This window comes from Stegodyphus dumicola, chromosome 8 (genome assembly GCF_044657685.1).
Source record: "Stegodyphus dumicola isolate Sdum_Otavi_A_Nest chromosome 8, ASM4465768v1".
NCBI lineage: Eukaryota > Metazoa > Arthropoda > Arachnida > Araneae > Eresidae > Stegodyphus > Stegodyphus dumicola.
In genome coordinates this window covers 78797431-78821162 of record NC_140775.1, presented here as the reverse complement: position 1 = coordinate 78821162, position 23732 = coordinate 78797431, and the positions used below count along the sequence as shown (strand labels likewise).

General features: G+C 34.1%; 1 protein-coding gene across 1 annotated transcript in view; it reads right to left on the bottom strand.

The window, feature by feature from the left end:
• Nucleotides 1-16746: 16746 nt before the first annotated feature.
• Nucleotides 16747-23732, bottom strand: part of LOC118190118 (valine--tRNA ligase-like) — a 118431-nt gene continuing 111445 nt past the window's right edge. The window contains exons 22-25 of the mRNA XM_085822020.1: nucleotides 21008-21122; nucleotides 20701-20894; nucleotides 18789-18929; nucleotides 16747-17247 (exon numbers count right to left, since the gene is read on the bottom strand). Coding sequence (XP_085678146.1) covers nucleotides 17158-17247; nucleotides 18789-18929; nucleotides 20701-20894; nucleotides 21008-21122 — 540 coding nt within the window. The 3' untranslated portion in view covers nucleotides 16747-17157. The remainder of the gene's footprint in view (nucleotides 17248-18788; nucleotides 18930-20700; nucleotides 20895-21007; nucleotides 21123-23732) is intronic.

The window sequence follows — 23732 nt, the reverse complement described above, 5'->3', positions numbered from 1 at the left end:
GAGTGTTAATAGACTGTTTATATTATCAGGCTTCTATTCAATAGCAAGATTTTACCAGTCAAGGTGTGTGCATTTTCAGTAGCGCAGTGGTTTGGCATTCTTAATCTCCACATTGTTAAAGATCATTTGTAATCCATATTTATAAACATATCAATTTTCTAAAGTACACACAAAGGCGAAATATGGAAATTTATCTTGATGAAGTACTTTTATATAAATAGTCACCAAATTTCAGTAGACTACAGATGCTCTAGGAGTAAGGAAACATCACTAATATTACTTTTAAATGCATAAAAATAAAAGGTGTTCAAGAACATTATTGAATGAAAAAATTATTATTTTCCCGTGCAATGCAGCGCGTGATGAATTTTAAGAGCAAGCTACGCCGGAAAAGTAAAAATACAAGAGTACGTGCATTTAACATTTAATAAAAGTTTATCTCCGTAACTGATATTTAATTTGAATAAATGTAATGCTACATGCTAACTGTAACCGTAATTCTACGCTTTTTGTTTTCCAGAAATCTCGAGAAAATAAAAATTACCAGAATGTTCTCGTGCATCATTAAAAAGCTTTAAAAAGCGGGAGAAAAACACCTCAGTTCAGTTGTTTTAGTGAGCTGTTGTTGTTTACTTAGCTGCAGTAAATTTTGAGAACGGATCAGCTTTCTCTGCGCTTTGAATTGTGTTCTATTTAACGTTTTAATAGTTTAAAATATAACTACTGTGTGATATTGAGATATTATACGAATATCTGTGAGGAAAAATTTCAGCATTTTGTTTTTAATTCTTGTGACAAGAATAAAATTTATTAACTTTTCATCAGACTTGTGCATTCAAGCAGTTACGAACCCGTACGCACGCAACAATACAGATATGTTAATAATCATATATTAATTTATTTTAGACCTAAATATAAACGTCTTTAATATTTGACCAAACCAACTTCAGCGATAGTTAAATCTTCGAGAACCAAACATGGGAAAAACACACAAAATGTACCTTGCAAGATACCAAAATGACTTGGCAACCTTTATTCAACTTTGCAACCGCACTTTACTTCACTTTTAGTTTCTCAGTTATTCTCCAGTTTCAATCGAGTGACTCACGACATGCATTAACACTGAGGTATCATCAAATAAATCTGAAAATTTTCTGACTAATTGTCAAGCTTTTATTTTTTCTTCTGGAGACAAATGTTTCACGTCCAAAGCCTTTTAGCTCTACCGCTTTCTCTTTCAATGTTTTCGTCCAACTGCGCAGACTCTTTCTAAAAATTATTTCGCGCACCAGCTGATCCACCCCCAAAATCCCGCTTGCCTGCAAATTTTTAACAACGAAAAAAAACCACGCTATGCTACTCATTCTTAGCTTAAATATCCAAGTCCCTCGCCATACGCATTCAAAGTGTTTGTTTTCCTTGCGCTGTTATCACTTTAATTCTTGTAATATCAAATAATTAATAGATGCTAAAATATTACTTAAAAAGCATTTCCGCCAAAAACTACTTCGCGCTCCTGTGTCTAGCGATATTATTGACGAGATTCCATTCAAGACGATTTGAATACTTGCAAGTGGAACATTTTAATTAAAACCGTACTTAATTGAACCTGAAAGGACTTTTCTTTATTTTAAATGACTGACCTCTCTGACTTATGGCATCCCTACCTAGTTTAAAAGTTTCTCCTTATCACACCCGCTTTCCTTTCATTGAAACTTCCGTCCAATTTGTCACTTCTTTCGGCTACAGGCTTCTAAAAGTTTCATCTAAACCTTTCGTCAAACTTGTGCCTTGCCGAAATAAGCCAACTTACAAATTTTACAGCTAACTCAAGAAAGTTAAAAAGTTACAAAGGTTTAAGGTTTGACGGTTACTAGGGTTACCAAGATTTCTCAACTCTGAAAAGTCCTGGATTTGTGGCAACAACCTGCGCAATATTACTTCAATAACTTCCTAATCTGATTTTTTTCCCATATAATTTTATCATCTGAGCATTCCTTAGAATGAAATCAGATAACTTATCCTCATTTGTTTGATATTTACCATACAGTTCTGATTCTAGTTCACTTTATCTTTAACTACAGGAATGTTCTGACAAATGCAGCTGTGAATGCTCCTAATTTATAATTCTCATTAGCTAATTCATCTAGTAGACACTTTCCAATACCCTTGTACCAGTTCAACGCTTGACCTTGCAGAGCAGCGTTTGCTATAGCAACTTTCTGAACTTCTACAACGGGGTATAATAAAAGAAATACATTTCTAATCTTTTCAAAAACATCAAAACCGAACTTCTACCCTCGAGACTAGTTGATAATTTCATTCATACAAGCATTATATCTAAAATATATCTAAATCCTTCCATTGGATTTACAGGTGTTTTGGAAACTTGTAATCTTAGGTTGGAAGATCAAGGCTAAAAGTTAAGCCGTTGCCGGGCATGGTTCTTGAAAAAGTTGGACGCCAAATGTAGTTTTCTATTTGTGTAGACGTTTAGACCCTTCTAGACTGAGAAACGAATTATCGCTCCGTCTGAATTAATATGACAAAGTCCTGAAAAGGTTAAAATAACCTTTATATTAAATCTTTAAATTAAACAGAAAGCAACACTTGTGCATGCATATAACCTCCGCCACTCGTGAGTATTTGAATTAGCAAAATTTTAAATTCAAGTTTAAGGTAACGTAATTGCACATTACATAAAATTGTCGTGTTTCACTAATGATATGGCTATTTAAACTAACTCAAATATTTTAACGGCGCGTTTTAATGTCGGCTTACGAAATGGCTAAAGCCGTAATAATCACTGGCACAGGTAGCGGATAGAACGAAATCAGAAGGCAACACTCTCAAAAAGTTCTAATGCTAAAACATTCAAAATCCTCGACTTTAAATACTCAACCTGCTAATTTGCATTTTATTGAGGGCTACGGAAACGAAAAGTAAGAGTAAATTTTAAATCATAAAATTTAGTTACTTAACATAAATCCTCATGATCTTGTAAAAATCTTAGTAGTCTCAGTTGTAAAATCACTATCTCAGTTAATAAGAAAATATCATAATAAAAAATAAATAAATAAATATTTCTGTTTAAGACTAAATTTTCAATACTATATTTTAAAGAAAATTGTTTATTATTTTAAAATATTGATCTTTTTAAAATATTATTATTCTAAAAACACTTTTTTTTTTGTAGACATTCGCAGTATACATAAAGATGCAGAAACAAAGACTATATACGGTTTATCGAAGTTACACTAATTATTTATTATTTTAACACCACTTACCTTTTTAAAACATTATTATTCTAATAATATCGTTTTCTGTTGCCATTCATAATCTACATAAAGATGAAAAAATAAAAATTATATATGGTTTATAAAGGTTACACTATTCCCTTTCCAAGCACACTAACCTTTTAGTTGCGATACAAGGAGAAAAATAGTTGTTAATATCACCTGATTACTTACATCTCAATAAGGAATATAAATGTTATTTACAGACTGTTTACAATCATTAAATCAATAATTAATACACAATATTAAATGCTCACATAATCTTGATAACGTGCTGGAAAAGTAATTCTTCTCCTACTACGTGTTATTTTACATTTTCAATCCTCCGTCTTTCCATTTTCATTTCCGTTTAATAAGGTGTTTTGTTTTCTTTATTTGTTAAGTTTCGAGAATTATCTTCGCCTCAGGCTAAGAAATAAGTTTATTTTCATCGATCGACCGAAACACATCCGTTCCTTTAACTGTCACTGCATAATACTTGTTATTTCTGGTATTAAATGGAAAATGTCCTTCACAAGGGGATTCTAATGCTTTCTTAACACGGTCCACTCTGACAAATACATATGAAAATTGAAAATGAATCTAAATTCTCGTGAGAAGAAAATAATTCCCACATTTTCTCTCTTTCTTTAAAGAAAGAAAAAAAAAAAACTTTTAATGGATTGTTATTGTTCTATTTGTTCTTGCATTTACCTTACTAGGTAGGATACGAACTGCGCAAAATTTAAGTGAAGACCCCTACCAATATCTAATAAGAATAATTAATTCTTATTAGATATTCTTTAATTCTTGTGATATATAATCCTATTTCTCCCTTTTTCTTTTCCTGTTGGCTACTTTTGGCTTCGAAAAGTAAAACTGGATAGCAACCCTCAGCTTTTTGAAAGGGAGGGGTCTTCTTCGGAATGAGGTCGTTAAATTGCCTGGCAGGCAAAGGGAAGAAAACTTTATTCGCGCAGTTGGGTTATACGCAGGGAAGGTATCTGATTTTAATTTGGATTTTGGTTTTTGAAAGAATTATCCTGGTAGCTTCAGTGATATATCATAAACCATTTCTGCAATGCAGGAGTTGGTACCATCACGCAGAGATGTGTGTGCAGTAAGGAGTGTAGCTGGTAAAATTTCAAACCATTTTGACTGAATTGTTAGCTCTGACGGCTGCTTTTAATGTGCTGTGTCGTCTTTCAATTTTTCCATTGTTTTGTGGATGGTATGAAGTTGTTTGCATTTTAATTCCATAAATAATACCTAAACTTCTGAAAAGTTCTGATCTGAACAGATTTCCCCTGTCTGTGATCACGCAATACGGAACACCAAAGCGACAAATCCAATTTGCATAAAATACTTTTGTGATTGTTTCTGTGGTAATATTTTCAATCGGTATAACTTCTATCCAACAAGTAAAACTATGGATGCATGTTAAGCAATATTTATAGCATTTGAAGGGGTATGGTCCAATTATATCAATAAGCACAATGTTAAGTCTTTCATCGGGTTCTTCAAATGAGTTGGATTTGGAATGTGAGTGCCGAATAATGTTATATAGCTTACTTGCCGTGATAGGATCGAATACATAAATGAAAAAAATCACAATACAATATATATATATATATACGAAAACATGTAAAATATATAAAGATATGTACTGAAATTGGTTTCCAGATTAAATATCAGTTTATTCAATTTCATCACAATAAAATAAAATCTTATCCTCATCAGAGAGTCTAAGGAGAATTCTTCAATTTGTCATTTACTTTTTTTTTTTTTTTTTTTTTTACATTTAAATTCATATAAAAAAAACTTTAAGGTTTGTCTTGGTAATTTAAAAGGGGAAAGGGAAACAATTGAAAGCCTGAGAATTAATTTAAGATTTGACGTTGTTTTTACATTCTAAGGAAGTTGTTGAAAACTTACTTAAAGTTCAAACACAAAAAAAAATTAAACTTATCTTGGGTGGACATCTTGAAGTGGAGGACTCGTATCCTAATAAGCGTTGACGTCGGCGGGGCACATCTTTACGGTCACAAAATGGAAGTTTCAGAAGACATCGTCCTGTCCTGGCACTATTTGCGAAAACACACACGCAGGTAACTGGTTTTCATAATGACGAAGCTATTTTTAAGTCTGGAAAACAGAAACAGGAGCACTGCTGCCCAGCACGGCTATCCGCTTGGTCTTGAAAGTCTTAAGTCAACACGCAGGTAACTGGTTTTCATAATGACGAAGTTATTTTACCTCTGTAAAACAGAAACAGGAGCACTGCTGCCCAGCACGGCTATCCGCCTGGTCTTGAAAGTCTTAAGTCCCTCCCCCGGTTCAATTTCGCCTTTTTACCAGAACGCGGCAAGGGAGCATGTTTGCAGCTCCCGGCCAGAAACGTTTTTCTAGGCAATTACGGCTCGCCTGTTCTTGCTCATCCCAAGAGCAAGCTTCACGAGTAACGTCCAAAGTAAGTTCCACAAGCCAGTCAGTAAGTCTCGCCTCTTAACCAAAACGCGGCCGGGGAGCATATTTGCCGCTCCCCGCCGGGAAACAATCTCTCTTCGTAAATTACATCTTGTCTATCGCTCTCAAGCCAGTTTTCAAGAGTCACGTTCTAAAGTAAGTCCAGCCAGCCAGAGAGTGATTCAACTCAATTTTTCTTCGTCTCCTTCACAAACGCGGGCTCCCACTATGGCTTCAATTATCGCCCCCTTTATTTTGGCAAAATTTGCGTTTTCAACCCCTGAATGCGGAAATAAGGGTGATCGCGCATGCGCGCCCTTCTTCACTTAGCCAACAACCCGACCCTCAATCGCCAAAAACCTGAATGACTTACATCGAAAGTCAAGTAGCAACCTTTAACCTTTCTGTCGCGTACTTCCTCTCTTAAGGTCAACTACACAATGAAAATTCCTTCTAGAACATTCTAAAGGACAAAGCGCGCGAAATCATGACTTAGCAAAAAAATTGCTTCCCTTTCCCTGCTTCTTTTCACAATGAATCAAAGCTTGTACAAAATTTGCAAATAAAAGAAAATAAATAATATTCTTTTAAACTAAATAACATTCCCAGAAGCATCTGTTTTTCCCCAAAATTAAAGCCTTAAAATAAATAATTCAGAATCAAATAAAATTAAGATTTCCATAAATCAGAAAATCATTCACCTAGTTTTTATAACGCTATCAGACAAATTCTCTACACAACAATAATTGTACACTGGTGTGCAAAACTTAAGCAACAGCAGGGTTTTTTCCCATAACTCCAAGAGAGATCAACTGAGAGACATGAAATGCAGAAATGAAGGAGAGTATTATGCACGTAAAGGATGACGAAAGAAAAAGGAATACAATGCATACGGTATGGAATCAAACAAAAACAAGCTTTATTGAACGCATAGTATCGTGACTCATGATTGTCTATCCAAGAAGAAGAACAACAAGCAGATGTTCCTTAATATGGGATATGCCTTCCTCTCACTGCAATGGTTGCTTCGCACCATCTCCGCATACTCAGAACCAGCTCGTGCAACATTTCTTGCGGTAGGATTGCCCATTCCTCAATCTGCATCTGTTTGAGTTGTTGGGTGTTCTCCGGAGGATGTAAGCGTGCTGCAATGCATCTCCCCAAAGCATCCCACATATGCTCGATGGGATTTAAATCTGGGGAGTACGCTGGCCAATCCATTCGAGTGATATCTTTACTTTCCAGTAGCTCCTCAACAGCAAGAGTCCGATGTGGCCGTGAATTGTCATCCATAAAAATTAAGTCTGTGCCAATGGCACCTCGGAACAGACGCACATGGGGAAGGAGTACCTCCTCACAATAGCGATCCCCGGTTACAGACCCTCTGTCGAAAACGTGGAGCTCAGTTTATTCGTTCAGCATAATGCCTCCCCAGACAAGAACTCCAGGACCACCGTTACGGTGTCTTTCCTTGATGTTACTGGGATAAAACCGAGTCCCGACCTCTCTCCAAATCAAAACGCGTTGAGAATCGTTTCTGGTACTGAACCGACTCTCATCCGTAAAGAGGACACGACTCCATTGATCAGTTGTCCCATTTTGTGCTCTCTGTACCACTGTAAACGGTGGCGTCGGTGGCCAACTTTCAACGGGAGGCAGCGTTCAGGACGGCGGGCGAATAGGCTCCCTTTCTGAAGGCGTCTGGCCACAGTAAACCGTGACAGTTGTCGCGCCGTTGCTGCACAGAGTTGCTGATTTCTCCAGTTTATTTTTCTGAGAAATAATGGAAGTTTTAGCTTATTCGCTAATATCTTTTTAATATTCTTCCAGATGAATCTTGATGCTACTTGTTTCACTAATGATATGACGCCAGGAGGGTTCAGGTCATGTATTTTGTGGAAAACATTCATTCGAAATGATTGTGGTATAAACGGTCGAATATTTGAAGTTGAAACATCACACCAGATTATTTTTCCAGTGGTAGTGGATAGTGTTTAAAATTAAAATTTTTGCTACTGTTTAGTAATCCTTTTAGTTCTTAATTATTGATTTGTTCATCAGCAATTTTGTCATAATCGATGCCCGAAACTGATTCACTTATAGACATTTAGTATGCAACAATATTGTTGCGTTCTACGGGTTCGTGGATTTGGAGTAATTGATGATAACACTTGATGAAGAATCAAAACACAAGTATTACACAGGACATTTTTATTCGCCAGTATTACACAGGACAGTTCCAAAGACACGTTTACAGCCGTCGAAAAACGCTGAAACAAATAGCATCACAGGCCTTCAGGCTATAACGGTGAAGACAGCTTCACGGCAAAGCACTAAAGTACAGCTCCCAACTCGGTCGCTCTCAAGCTGATCTGGTTTTTTCTGCGAATTTGTGGCAGAAAAAGACAGATCCCTAACTTCGCTTTGCGAAGAAGCTATCTCTCCGCAGCTTGGCGTCTCGCAACAATATTATTTTTTCCAGTTATGGTATTTTGTATTTGTTGAAAACTGAGGAATATACTGGAGATATCTTAGTTGTCTTGTAGACGCTTTATCACTTTTCTGTTTAAATGCAAATATAATTGGCTTGTTATATGCGAATATCGTAAATTCTTGTGTTGAATTAAATGTTTAAATTGTTTGATGGAAAGATAGATACTTAAAAGTTTCCGTTTATATGTGCTATAAGGTTTTTCGGTGTCATATAACTGTTTGGAACAGAATGCTTTTGGCTTCCAATCTCCATCTTAATATTTATGTAGAACAGATCCAATTGTGAACTTAGAGGCGTCTGTACATAAAGCTAATATTAGATCTGTATTAGGAAAGGTTGATAAAGCAGCACTGGCTAAATCTTCTTTGCATTTTTCAAAGAAGTTCTTTGCTTCTTCTGTCCATGGAATTTCCCTTCAATCTTTTTTTTTTTTTTTTTTTTGTTGTTGTTGTTGAACCTTTTAAATATTAATTTAAGAGAGCATGGGTATTAGCTGCATCCTTTAAGTTTCTTCTATAAAAGTTAATTATTCTTAAAAATTAACGAAGTTGGTGAATAGTTGCAGGAAGATTATAATTTTTATGACTTGCGCTTTTCCTGGAGGAGGTTTTATTATCATATATCCGCAAAATTCCAATTTGTTCACTCCCATTACTAATTTCGATTGTTGGTTTGTAAGACCATACCATACTGTATAATTCTATTAAATAACCTCCGTAAGATGTTCCTTACGCTGTTTCTCAGTTTCCGCTGCTATCAGAAAGCCATTCAAATATCTAGTCAAGTCAAAACTCTATTAATGAATCTTTGAAACGACGGAGCATTTTTAAGCCAAAACTTATGACATTAAATTCAAGAAATCCACATGGTGTTATATGCACAAGTTCGCTGCTTTTTGTTTAACTTCTGTTATTCGAATTTGGTAACAGGCTCTAAGTAACTCAAGCTTAGAAAATATATTCTTGCCGTTTAAAATATAATGGAAGCTGGAAGTCTTCAATTCTGGGTAAAGTGTAGCAATCTGGTACTGTGGTACATTTAAGCGGCAATGATCTCAGAGTGCCGTCTGTTTTTGCGACTAAATGAAATGGGCTTGTCTATGGTGAATTTGAAGGTCTTATAATATTGTTTTCAAGCATAAAGTTGAATTCTTGAATAACTATTTCTAGTCTTTTAGGATCTAACTGTCTTACTTTTGAATAAACTGGTTTGCCATTAGTAGTTATATAATGTTCAACATTATGTTTTGCTTAAGAAATTACACGGATATACATTAAAAATGCCTTTATTGACTTTCATAAATAGCCACTGAACACGGCGAAGTCCCAAGAGTTGAAGAGTTAAAATTTTGTGTCCGAAACATGGGATTTCGGTAACATTTGCAGCATAAAGTTTAAAGTCGCCACTTACTTTGTCATTACACGTGGCTGGAAAGAGTTACCTTCGCACCACTGTCAATCAAAACATTTATCCCTCTTTTCCTTTGTCAATTACAAAAAGTCTATAATTGAATTCACGGCAATTTTTTAAATCTTCAGCAAACAGAACTCGCCGCTAATTCTGATGTGCAGGCAAGTTTTCTTGGTTTTTCCAGTTACATGGTGGCTTACATTTTCCCAGAAAACATCTGGATCCAAAAGTAGAGTGTTAATAACAAGAGTCTACCATCCAGGTACCTACGCTTCGGACTTCTGCTTCTGCTTCTAGGCAGGGTTTCTTAAATTGTGGGTCGCGACTTGCAGCAGGGCGTCGCCAAAAATTTTACCAGTTTTGATATTTCTTTAACTTATTATAATAATTTTACACAATGTATCTCAAATATTTTTACACAATGTATCTGAAAAAAATAGATGAAGATAAGACAATACAGACGGGGGGAAACGTTTCGACGCATTCTTTTTAGAATATAAATGTTTATTTTCCTTGCTTTGCACGTGACGCTGTCATTTCGTCCATGACCTACACTGGTGTGCAAAAATTAAGGACGAAGTCGAAAAATTAGCATATCAGCTGAACGAAGAGCAGAGCGGACAGAAAGACCAATCAGGAGATTAAGTAAGGTGATGTACGGTAACACATGCGCAGATATGCAGGTAGACGTAATGGGGGAGTGTCTGAGTAGTATAAAGCATGTTGTCGGTGTAAGATCAGTATTTCTGGCAAAGAGATTGCACGCCGTATAGCAGTTAAAATCACACCGAGTTGCTGCCTCAGCGAGAAATGGCGAATAATCAATCTGTTAGACGACATCTGGATGCTTTTACCCGAGGTCGAATCATTGGGAAGTTCGAGGAAGGCCGCAGTGTGACATGTGTGGCTGCAGAGTTCGGAATTGCTCACAGCTCACAACTTTGGAGACAATTTCAAACTACAGGAACAGCTATCCGGGGGTTTAGTAGTGGTCGTCTACGAGGAACCACACCCGCAGATGACCGGTATATTGCCTTACAGGCCAGAAGAAACAGGCGGCAGACAGCGGGAGAAATCGCTAGACATACGACACAGGCGACTGGACGACCGATATCGAGTTTTACCGTGGCCAGAAGACTGCACGGTGGTGGTCTGTTTGCCCGACGCTTTGTACGGTGTGTACCTCTAACGCCTGGCCATCGGAGAAGGCGTTCTCTGTGGTGCCGGGAACACCGGAATTGGAGAGACAATGAATGGGGACGAGTACTCTTTACAGATGAGAGCAGATTCAGTCTGAGTAGCGATTCTCATCGCATACACATCTGGAGAGAGCGAGGAAGCCGCAATCATCCCTCGAACATCATTGAAAAGGACAGGTATGGAGGTGGCGGTGTTCTCGTTTGGGGAGGCATCATGCTTGGTAGTCGTACAGACTGCATCTTCGACGCAGGTTCAGTCAACGGGACCCGTTATTGTAACGAGATTCTTCTTCCATATGTGCGTCTTTTTAGAGGCGCTATGGGTCCGCAGTTGTTTTTCATGGGCGACAATGCACCATGTAATCGCACAGTAGCTGCCGAACAGCTCTTAGACAGTGAGGATATTGAACGTATGGATTGGCCGGCAAGATCTCCGGATCTCAATCCCATCGAGCATGTATGGGATTTTCTAGGCAGACGCTTGGCAGCTCGTACCTTAACACCAGTAACGATTCCGGAGCTTCGATTGGCGCTGCAAGACGAATGGGCAGCAGTGCCTCAACAACTCATTGACACCCTCATTCTCAGCATGGGCAGACGCTGTGAAACCTGCCTAGCAGTCAGGGGAGATCATATCCCCTATTAAAGACCGGATGTTTCTTGCTGGACACCCATCACAGGGATGTTTCGGCTTTCAGTCGCATTGCACTCCATGCTACTTTTTCAATAAAGCTTCTTTTTATCCCTCTGATTTCTCTTTTAGTAAGTATTGCTTACATTACTCATGTCTTTACGTATTGGAGATCTTACGGTATTAAATGTGTTGATTTGGAAAGCTTTTGTACAAAGTTATATTGAAAAAACCGTCTCGTCCTTAATTTTTGCACACCAGTGTATTTAAAACTTTCACATCGTTTTATGGCTTAAAATAAGAAATTAAAGTTAATGACCTAAACTGCAATAATATATTACAGTACACGTGAAAAAGTTGACAGTTTACTCACGCGTGTGTCGGATTTGCGCAATACTTATGGAATCCCACAAATTTTGCGTAAATATTATAGGATCCTGAGGGTCGCGACAGAATCTCAGTGATAAAAAGGGGTAGCAAATGAAAAAGGTTTAAGAAACCCTGCTCTAGACAATGACCTGTTATTTATTTCTGTACTACGGCTTCATTCATTTGGCTGGTGATGGAAATGGAGCTTTTCAGTTCACCGTTTCAGCTAAGATATCTTCTCCAATAATTGTAAAATGGTATTTGCCAAGGCGCTCGAATTCTTAACTTCAGTTACATGAAACTCATATACTTCATTTTGTGAATGCATGTCAAAAATCTTATCAGCCATAATAGCCAATTTATCAATACCTTCATCACTAACCAAACCACAATACAATAACCACCAATCACTGTTTAATATGATGCGGCAATTTTTCAGTCCATAATGTTTTTATTACCATGTTAGAAATATCACTGATTGCCAAGGATTTCATTTTTTGTAATAGATAACTGAGGTTTCAATGGAATTTAAAAATTGCAATCCCTCTTTTCCAAGTAGAGTAAAATGTTTTATGAAATCATGTAGCCCGTTTATTGTTATTAAAATATACAGAATTGATTTCGTTCATACTGAAATGTTTTCAACATTTTTTTCAGATATATATAGAATATATAAGTTTTGTTTTGATGGCAGACCTATAGTTATCTATTACTTTAAGACATTTATCTTTTTAAAACATTATTATTCTAATAACATTTTTCTGTTGCCATTTACAGTTTAGGTAAAGTTGTAGAAACAAAGATAATATATGGTTCAGAGCTTACACATTATCAGAATTCTTCTAGACTTGCGAGTATGAGCTATTTTGCAATTACAATCTGCATTAAAATGATGCACTTCATTACACAAAATATTTCAGTCAGAACACTTGTTATCTTGTCCAATATAAGTTTTACATTTTTACTGTATATTTCAATTAATTTTTTCTTTTGCAATGAATGCAGAAGAGACAGTAAACAGCAAGATAATTTTTTGAAATGAAATATTCAAATAATATAATTTCAGTTATTTTTCTAAACATTTTCCTGAATTTTGAATTTTAGCTTTAAATAAAATTATCCCCACCCCCCAAAAGAAAATGGGCAAATTTCATGTTATTGAAGTGTTTGATTCTATTTAACACAGAAAAGTAACTCTTCCTGGACACACACAGCTGTTGTTCAGCAAAATGATTTTTAACCCGTAACAGGAAGGTGAAAAATTTGAACACAGCAGGGAACGTGCGGTCTCAGAGACCGCGCATTATAATAAATATTTTTAAATCGTCTAATTAAAATATCATCATGATAGTTCACTTAGATGTTCTTTGAACATTTTACTCTGAAAAGAAAATATGTTTTTACACTTTAAAGTTAAATTAAAGTTTTCTCAGACAATTTCCACATAGCCTCAAATTTTTTGATGAAAATCATATGCTGCACTAAATTCTATAAAACTAAAAATAAGAATGCATCTATTTTGAATTAACTATTTTATCTATATTAGTTAATATTCAAAGCAAATTTTAACCGCAGAAAATTGTATGTAGCACAATACAGAAAAATTTTGACAGTACCTAAAATATCAGTATCTCACTGATTTTCTGATAGTAAACAATTTAGTTTTCGTCTTCTTTAGCATATTCATTGCATAACTTTTGCGTGCATTCCAAACAAACAGGGTCTTGGCAAGATAAACATAAATATACTGTCTTTCTTTTCCTGCTTGGGGGGCACAGACGACATGTTTTCCTTGATTTTAATTTTGCTTCTTCTGTGCACTGCTCCACATCCTTAGACTCAGCTTCTTTTCCTAAAATCCGCTTTATCGTCAGGCGCAATTCTCGATTTATTCTTGGATTTTTTCCTCTCATGTGTAGTAGTGGTTGGACTAATTCTCTCGCTAATTCTTTCGAAAACACTATTCTGGTCATAACAGGGTTTTGGTTATAACCTTGGTGCAAAATGTATGCATTTACTGTACTCATATCTACTAACCAGTAGAAAAGAGCCATAGGCCAACGCGTTGTTCTCCTACTACAGGAATGGACAGAACATTTTTCATCTAAAGCATCAACACCACCTTTGGTTCTGTTATAAAAACCAATTATTTCAGGTTTCTGTGTTTCCGAGTCTGTTTCTATCGAATGATGCAATGATGACATCAAAACCGCTGCTCGCCTTTTTTCGCAGAAATTTTCTTCACAGTCATCTTCTTCACTAAAATCACTTCCAACTTCGTCTAGAATTTTTTTCATTTCTTCTGCATAACGTGGATCAGAAGGATAAATGAATCTCCGCGGACCTAACTTCAGAGCCATGTGTTCACTACTGCCGAAAATTGTAACACTGAGAGGGAGGTGAGGTCTCACAGACCGCTCTAGAAGAATTTCAACAGATACACTTGCCAAAGCATTCTGATAAAAAGAGGCCAGAAAGAAGGTCATGAAACGTGAAGCTAGGGAAAGAATCCAATCACTTGGACAAAGCATGCAATAGGGGTGATGGGAGGAACATGTGGCACGGTCCGTCAGACCGCACGTTCTCTGTTACGGGTTAAAATAGCACATTAGCAAAATATTATCACTTCTTCACGGCTAACATTATACTTGAAATGGTGTAACAATATTATCTATGCTTCATTTGCCACAGCAGTTATCTCTGTAGTGTCTTCATTTTATTTAACAAGGATAATTTATTACCAAAACATTAATTTACTACTTTTTCTAATTGTTTTAAACACTTGAAATATTCTTCAATTTAATGTTAATATAACCTTTTTATGGAATATTTTTATTGCTTACATTTACAATTATATGTACTGAAAAAGCAACTAGATAAATTTAAAGGGTGCTACACAATTATCTCTCTTCTTTTAACAAAATATATTTATCTGTAAGCTCAGAAAGTCCAGTGATCAATTATAAAATCTACACCATTTTCATATAAAATAAATTAGAAAGGAAAAGCTTATTTTCAGTGAAGTGTCCTTCTAAAGATTAAAATATTGCTTTTCATCCTTTAATTTAATCCACAACAATGTCTTTGAAGTTTTTCAAACTTTAAAATTTTTTCTTTCTTCTTTTTTAACACTAGAAGATATTTCAAAAATACTGTACATGAAAATACTTCTTGAACAACTAATCACAGTGCCATGACTCAGATTTAATAAATAAATAAGACAGACTTTCAGCCTAGGATAAATTTGGTCATGTCATGACTTTTAATAACATAATAAAATTTTAAATTTTACATGGACTCTGCATTCATGCAAAAATGCATCTTGATAAAAATATTTTATATACCTTAGCAGTCTCCTGAAAAAGTTTTACACTATTAAAATTTTCTGAGATATTGTCAATTAAATTTTGAGGGATTCTATACAAGTGTCCCTGTTTTTTTCCTTAGACTGGAATGATGGATTTGTGAGTACAATCACAGTCACTACAAACAACAACATACTGAGTTATTTACCTTTATCCTTTAGACCAAAGACTGCCAAAATTTGTCATATTCTTTAACTATCATAAAAGCACTTGATAAGATGGGATTTTAATGTTAAATGAGGAAATCTGAAAGCATATCTACATCAAACATGGATCTAAACAATGGTAGTGACAGTAGCATTAAATATATAGCATAAAAACTCGGGAACAGAAAATAATATTAATAGCCACAAGGCACACTAGTGCAATAAATTCTTTTACCAAATCACAGCAACAAATATTCTGACTTTGAAGGTGCTTCTTACCCTTGTCCCCACCCCTCAGCACCATATGATCATACAGCATATTGACTGGAAGTGCTAAAAAGTAAAACTTTCCGAATTCTGGTGTATCCAGAACACAACATATCGACGGACTGATACAATACCTATGATATCATTATAGAAGACCAGGAGATTCATAGCACTATGTGGTGATGTTTGATTGCATTCACAAGACTTTTTGCACTGATTCATAGCTGCAGAACATGAAACATGGATCCACTATTACGCATCTATGTCAAAGCAGTGGACAGCAAGCAATGAAAGTATGTCAAAAGAAATGGAATGTGTTAGCTGGAATCATCAGATTGGATTGAAGAAAAGAAAAATAATAACAGAAAGCAACCGTGAAACATTATTCGACCATCTGATAGAAGAACTGAATCAAAAATGAACTGATTTCCAAGTACTGAAATGATGACCAAGAAATCCTATTTCTCTAAATTTGAGCCCAAGCAACGTCTTATCCATAAACCTGAAAATTTAGCTTATTGAAGAAATGCTTGTTAAATAATATGTCATCACAGCTTCGAATATATATTTTGCAGTCTCTAAAAAAAACAACTTTTTCAACAATGTAAAAATACTGCATACGTAATAGATTCCACATATAGCATTAAAAAAAGACAATGTTAGAAAATAAAATCAGTTCTTTTTTTTTTTTTTTTTTTTATATTGTTTCACCTATTTTTACACCATACTTATCAAATGGCTCTCATAAAAATCAAAACAGCTAAAAGGAATTTGAGAAGAAGAAAAAAGATACTAAAAGTACATAAATAGATTTAAAATAATAAATAAATGAAACTGAAAAATATTAATGCTACTAGATGAAAAAAAATCATTATTTTTAGTGCAATGGGAAATGATGATGGTACACTCTATGCACACTCTATTATTTTGTAATTATATCATTAATGATGTACATTCTATCAATTCATAAACAAATGTTCAGTTATTCAGTGCAGTTACTTACGAAACACAAGCTTAGAAATATGAACCCGGGGGAAAACTGAATTAATTTAAGATAAAATTAAATCCAGGTTCAAGTTTGGCTCTATTTTCATTTAAAAAAAATCTGCAGCATGAAGAACAGCTACAATACAAATCACAGATAACTTTATTTTAAAATTGAATAAATATTTCCACATTTATATCTGCACCTGCTTATTCATAAAAACTATGAAAGACATATATAATCTAGATCATAAATTAGCTTCCAGGATGATATTATGTTTTTTAATTTCAGGGTGACACAAAAACTAGGAATAAATTACACAAAAATAATACTCTATCATGCAAAAGATGGAAGGGTTTACACTTCTTATATTTACATAGAACATATGTTCATCATAAATGCCATAAACTGTGTTTTGAGTATGTCATGATTCTAGATGTTGATTAGTTTTTATGCACTTCCATACGAAACTAACGTAACAAAGATACTCTACAGAATAGTTGAATCCTTCACTCTATAGAACATCAGTATCATAACAATCATTTATTCTTCATGAACATGAAGAATCCTCTTTTTTCTCAGATTCACTTTTTCCATATTGATTCAGATATTTTTGAAGTTCTCCTTCTAAAGATGCTTTCTGGAAATAAATAAATAGTAATATTTAAAAATTAGCAAAAGGAGTATATTTATATTATATAAATAATAATAATAATAAACTTTAGAAATATAATTATTACAAAGGAAATAATACTGGTAACTCTAAAAATTGAGTACTGTAACTTCAAATATTAAAGTACTTGTAGTTAAACCCTGATTAACGGAGATAATACTGGGGGTAATGTATGCTCAAAATCACAGTTAAATTGAGGGCACCCCCCCAAAAAAAAGGAACAAAAAAAATTATAACCTGCATTATAATTAATAGAAAATAATATTAAAAACTGCCTGTATTTTCATGCAATTTAATCCATAAAATTAGTTCATATGGTTATGTAAATTAAAAAAGTACTTAAAACACACAGAACTACTGTAAATAATGGAAGAATACATCAACATTAGAAAACAAAAAACAGAGTTACAAATAACTATCATATGATCTGCTACACATTTTTTAGTTTCTGTATTTTCTGTAGATAGTTTAGTTTTATGTTGATGGTTTGTGATGATGGTATTTTTTCCATTACCGTACAACAAACAAACTTTCATTAGATACAACCAGGTTAATCCACCCCAAGTTAACTTGGAATTGACTTTAGTTCCACACTTATGATTATTATTTCCTTTACATAAGCACTCACACCTTTGATCTAACTTTTATGAATCCTTCATTGCTGAGGATGTATAGCTGAGGCGGCCTATGCTTATATATACTATAAATATCAGCATATATTCTCAATGCATATTTAATTTATTAATTAGAAGACACCACCAGAGTCGTAGCTAGGGTTTTCAGCACCCAGGGACAACTGAAGATTTCGCGTCCCCTACTGCTTGCCAAGGATGGAAAACATTTAATTCTAAAATGTCGTAACATCAGTTTGGCTCCCCTTGGATTCTGCGCCCGGGGACAGATGCCCTCCCTTGCTCCCTCTAGCTACACCCCTGGACACCACACAGCTAAACAGATTTAAAATTAGAAGCAGAGTTAGAGACTTTAAAATTATAAACTAATTTAATTATTATAAAACAATATTGCATAACTAAATTTCTGTCATGTGAAATTATAATTAACAGAATATAGCATTTTATTAAAAAGATTATTTAATATAACATTTTATTTAAAAGAGTATGATAATGCTTTAGATGAAATTTAATTTGTCATTAGATTATGTAATCATTATAATACTATCAAGTGATTATACAAATAAAAAAAGGGGGGAGAAAAAGGCCTATAAATGCAATTTTACTAAACAAAGTGCAAAACAATATATTGATTATATGCAGAAATAACATTTTTCTAATCATTGAACACATTACTCTAATTTTAATTATAACTATTAATTAGTATTTGAACAAATTAGCATAAATATATTCATAAGTAGCAAATAACAAGCAGGAAAATTTGGCGTTTAAAAGCAGATTTAAGCACAAATTAGAAAATGAGATACAGTCTTTGCAACTATCTGATTTACACATGTAAGGAATGATGCTCAGTTTTTTAAATTAAAATTCCTTTACTTTTGCCATTGTCTTTTCTTGCACACTGAGAGGAGCATTTTTCCGATAACCACGGTCGGACAACATTTTGTTCAACTTGTTCAACTCTGATCGAATGCTATCTAATTTGTTGGCTTCATTCTCTTGAATATTAACCCTTTCCTGCAAATTTGACACATAAACAACATTACAATATAATATTAATTCATTACTTATCATAATAATATAATAAATAATTCATTATATTATAATGTTCATAAAATTTCTTTTTAATAATTAGTACCACATGTACATAGAAATTATTAAAAATATAAAAAATATTTTAACAAAATGAAAATAAAGTAACGATCAAGAATCCTACAGTATTTACAAGTCTGAAGTACAGTGAAACCTCCCTAAGATAAAGTCTGTAGTTCCATATGATTTTAGCCTTTTGCCTTAGAAATGATGTTCAATATTGATGTTTATTTATATTCTGAAAAATACTATTCTCTGTTAAGGCAGATGTCATAAGAGATTTTATAATACATCAGAGGAAGAAAAATCTAAGCAAAACGAAGCTAAAACAAAGTTTGCCTTAAGCTTGTTTTTAGAACAGATTTTTCCAAAATTATTAAAAAATATCTGAATTTGATTACTTTTGACCAATTAAATTCACGGTATTTTGAAATTAAAGTGCAACAACTTGCATTAATCTATGCCTAATCAATGACTTTATTCCAATGGATTCCAGCCCACTGTGAAATTATGATCAACGAAAAAGCCGATACATTAGCTAAGAAAGAAACTTTGATAATGCAACACAGTTATCAACCATTTTATTTTTATATGACTAAACTGTTTGTTAACCTGACTCTTACAAATTCTTAAACAGGGTATGATTCAACATTTTATATATAAGAGATGGAGGATTCTGAAAAAAGAGAGAACTTTCATTCCCAGTTTACCAAGAAAAACAGCTGTAGGTCTATTTAGACATCTGAACAAACATGACTGTTTGTGAAACTACTTTTCTAGAATTGCAATGGTGGATTCCCCAAACTGTTTTGTATAACTCCAACTAGCCTATGATTTTTGAACATTTAAATAATTGTACTGCACTTTCCCGATATGAGGACATTGTTAGAAAGTACTGGAGAAGGCATGAAGTGGCTTAAGCACTAATGCTTGGAATTTGTAAAATAAATAAACAAAATCTATGCCTAATCACAGCTTCACAGCAATACATGAGAACTATAAATTATCAAAATTCATTATCATGCCTAAAAATAATACATGAATCTACTATGCCTAAAAATAATACTACTAATCTTTTACTATGCATTTCAAAAATTGGATTTGGATCAGTAACTATCAATGGTTTCAGTAACAGAATTCTTAGCTAATGATTTCTCAAAGGTTACAGTTACTTATATGATTGTGAATTTATATGAATTACATACATTTTATCTTTACCACCTTGTTTACTTAAAATCCATCATTCTGATAGTTACCAGATATTAAGTAAAATAATACTTTTGAATCTGTATTCTTTGATCTTGTGTCTAATAATCTGGAAATTTATACTCTACATGCTTTCATCCAGCGTCTTAGCTCTTAATCACTCTGTACACTAAAAAATGATTGATTATTTTTCTCTAAAAAATTATAATTTCTGACGGCGCATACTACTATAAATTTACCACAACTGCAGCCTGAAAATTTAATGTTACTCTGGACCACATAAAATTCTTATTTCAAATTATTAAAATTTATAAGTGTTTCTAATGTTCAATATAATGTGCTGTTTTGTTAGATTATATTTATCTATTACATGTATAATACGAAAGAATACTGAAGTAAAAGAAAACTGAATAGATTCCAAAGCTTTGGAATCTATTCATAAGTAATTAAATTCAAATATTTTTCAGATACATAGTATCATCATACTCACTCCAATATCCATTATAACAGTAATGCCATGCTCATGCGTCTGAAATACCCATGAATCTTGAGGATGATGCTCAAAAAATTCTTGACCTTGAGTAAGATGAAATGTTACAGATTCTAGTTTGGCAAGTAAAATTATAAGGTTACTAAATGGACTCAGAGCTGAAATAGTGTTTTCTTCTTCCACAGCTATTGTAACTGCAAATGAAACATTTGATTACAAATTATAAAAAACTACATAAGTTGTCTTTTTTTAAGTAAATGTTCAAAATGACAGTTGAAATGAATTTAAAAGAGAGAGAAAAAAGTACCTGCAGGCCGTAGTTTGGTAACACCATGTCGAGCTTTTAATGATCTAGCAATTTCTATCAAATCTGTAACAGTATGTAAATCTGCTTCCAAAACTGTGTTTCTCCAACCAGAATACTATTGGGAGAAAAGAAACATACTATTTTTTCTTTACAGTTACAAACTTAATTAAGACACAATAACACGCCGAATAAATACTAATTCAGAAGTCAAACAACAAAAATCAGCGTTAATTTACAAAATTTTCACAGGACTAGTTTCGATGGTTTTACCGAACCATCATCTTCAGCTGCAAAACCGCAAATGAACAAGATAGGAAATAATGTTTAGATAAGATAAGAAAGCCTGGACAAGAATAAGCAAGTGGCGCCATCTGTTGGCGAAACCAGAACTAAAACATAATTTCTCTAAAAGCCGAAGGCAAATTTGGATTGGAATTAGGATCGTTAACTAGAACAGAAAGATTTTTATGAATGTGAAATGCCTCTAGAAAATCCAGTTCTCCAATGGAAGATATTTTTTGAATAATTTTGGCAGCAGAAAAATTGAAAGTGTGATTTTCGGACCAACAATGTTGAGCAACAGAAGACTTCTGTGTTTCCTTTTTTCTAACATATGCCTCATGTTCTTTGACGCGAAATTTTAAGGCTCTCTTAGTTTGGCCAATGTAAATTAAACCGCACTGGCAAGGAATCCTATAAATACCCCAGGAATTCATATCCGGAATGGGGTCCTTGAGTATAGAAGTTGGAATTTTATTGATGGGAGAGTAAACAACCCGAAAGTTAAATTTCTGCAAAATATGTGCAACTTTATAGCTAATTGATGGAAAGAAGGGAATGACAACAGAATTTTTATAATCTCCTAAAATAAGAGTGTGGCTTTTAGTGTGTTGAGATGAGAATTTTTTAACTGCTTGATTAATAATGTTGGGTGAAAAGCCCCTGTCAATAGCTATTGCTTTTAAATAATTTAGTTCTTCATCAAGGGCTAGTTTGGAGGAGCAAACTTGAAGAGCACGGAAAACATAGGAATAAAATGAAGCTAACTTTTGTTTAGTCAGATGACATGATTTAAAGTGTGGTGGAAGGCAAACCGATGAAGGTTTACGGTAAACTGTAGTACTGAAGTTGGATGTGTTACGTGTGACCAGAATGTCGAGAAACGGAAGAGAATTGCAAGTCTCAAGTTCAAAAGTGAATTGAATAGCAGGATCAATAGAATTCATTGTTGAAAGAACTCTATTTAAATCATCTTTATAACCTTCAAACAGGGTAAAAGTATCGTCTACGTAGCGGAACCATGCCAGGAAGTTTAAAGTTTCAAATAATTTTGATTCATAATAATGCATGTAGATATCAGCCAAGATGGGACTGAGGGGCTTCCCATGGCTAATCCCTCAGTTTGCTTGTAATATTTATTTTGGAAAACAAAATGTGTTTGTTTCAAACAGAGTTGAGTGAGAGAAATTAGCTCATCAATTTCGATGCAAGAGAAATGAAATTCGCGAAGTCTGGTTTCTAGACATCTTAATGCACCCTCCACTGGGACATTGGTGAATAATGATTTTACATCAAAAGAAACCATGAGTAAATTACGAGGAGAAATGTTTTTAACCTTTTGTTCACTGCCCTTGAACAAAAGTCTTGGTCTAGAACGGAGAATGCAGTTAACCGTCATAAAAACACCCTTGCAGTTAAATTCGAAAAACTTCTTTTACAGTCTTCCAGTCCAAGTAGTTCAAAAAATCTTCCCATTGTAAACATCAAGCCAATAGCTAATATTTCTAATGTTAGTCTTTCAGAAGAACAAGAGAGAATTCTAAAATATAATTTTAACTTCTCACAAACCTGTAAACCCTTGATTCCAAAGATTTTGGCTCCTATCGAAAAAGCTTTCAAGTTCAGTAAAGTTTCAGATTCACAGAAAGAAATGATTAGGCATCTTATCGCTCATAATGTGAAATTCAATAATAAACCTTTGAAACCAAATCTAACTGCGAGAGAAAGAGCTACAATGCGCGAGATTCATTCTAACCCGGATATTGTCATTTCAAAGGCCGCCAAAGGTGGCCAGATAGTCGTCATGGATAAGAACACTTACATTGATGGTGTCACTAAACTCTTAAACGAAGGACCATATAATCCGATCCCTAAAGATCCTTCACCTTCGGACTTATCCAAAATAAAAACTGCGATCAAATCTTCGCAAATCATTTCAAGCAACTTAAAACATTCGCTTATCCCATCTGTTGCGAATTGTGCCAGATTATATGCTCTTCCCAAAATTCATAAAAGTGGTATTCCTTTCCACCCTATTGTATCAAATTTAGGTACTGCCTCGTATCCATTAGCTAAATATTTAGTTTCTAGATTTTCCACTCTATTAGACAATAACATTTACACCATAAAAAATTCAATAGAGTTTGTAAAAAAGGTTAAAAACATTTCTCCTCGTAATTTACTCATGGTTTCTTTTGATGTAAAATCATTATTCACCAATGTCCCAGTGGAGGGTGCATTAAGATGTCTAGAAACCAGACTTCGCGAATTTCATTTCTCTTGCATCGAAATTGATGAGCTAATTTCTCTCACTCAACTCTGTTTGAAACAAACACATTTTGTTTTCCAAAATAAATATTACAAGCAAACTGAGGGATTAGCCATGGGAAGCCCCCTCAGTCCCATCCTGGCTTATATCTACATGCATTATTATGAATCAAAATTG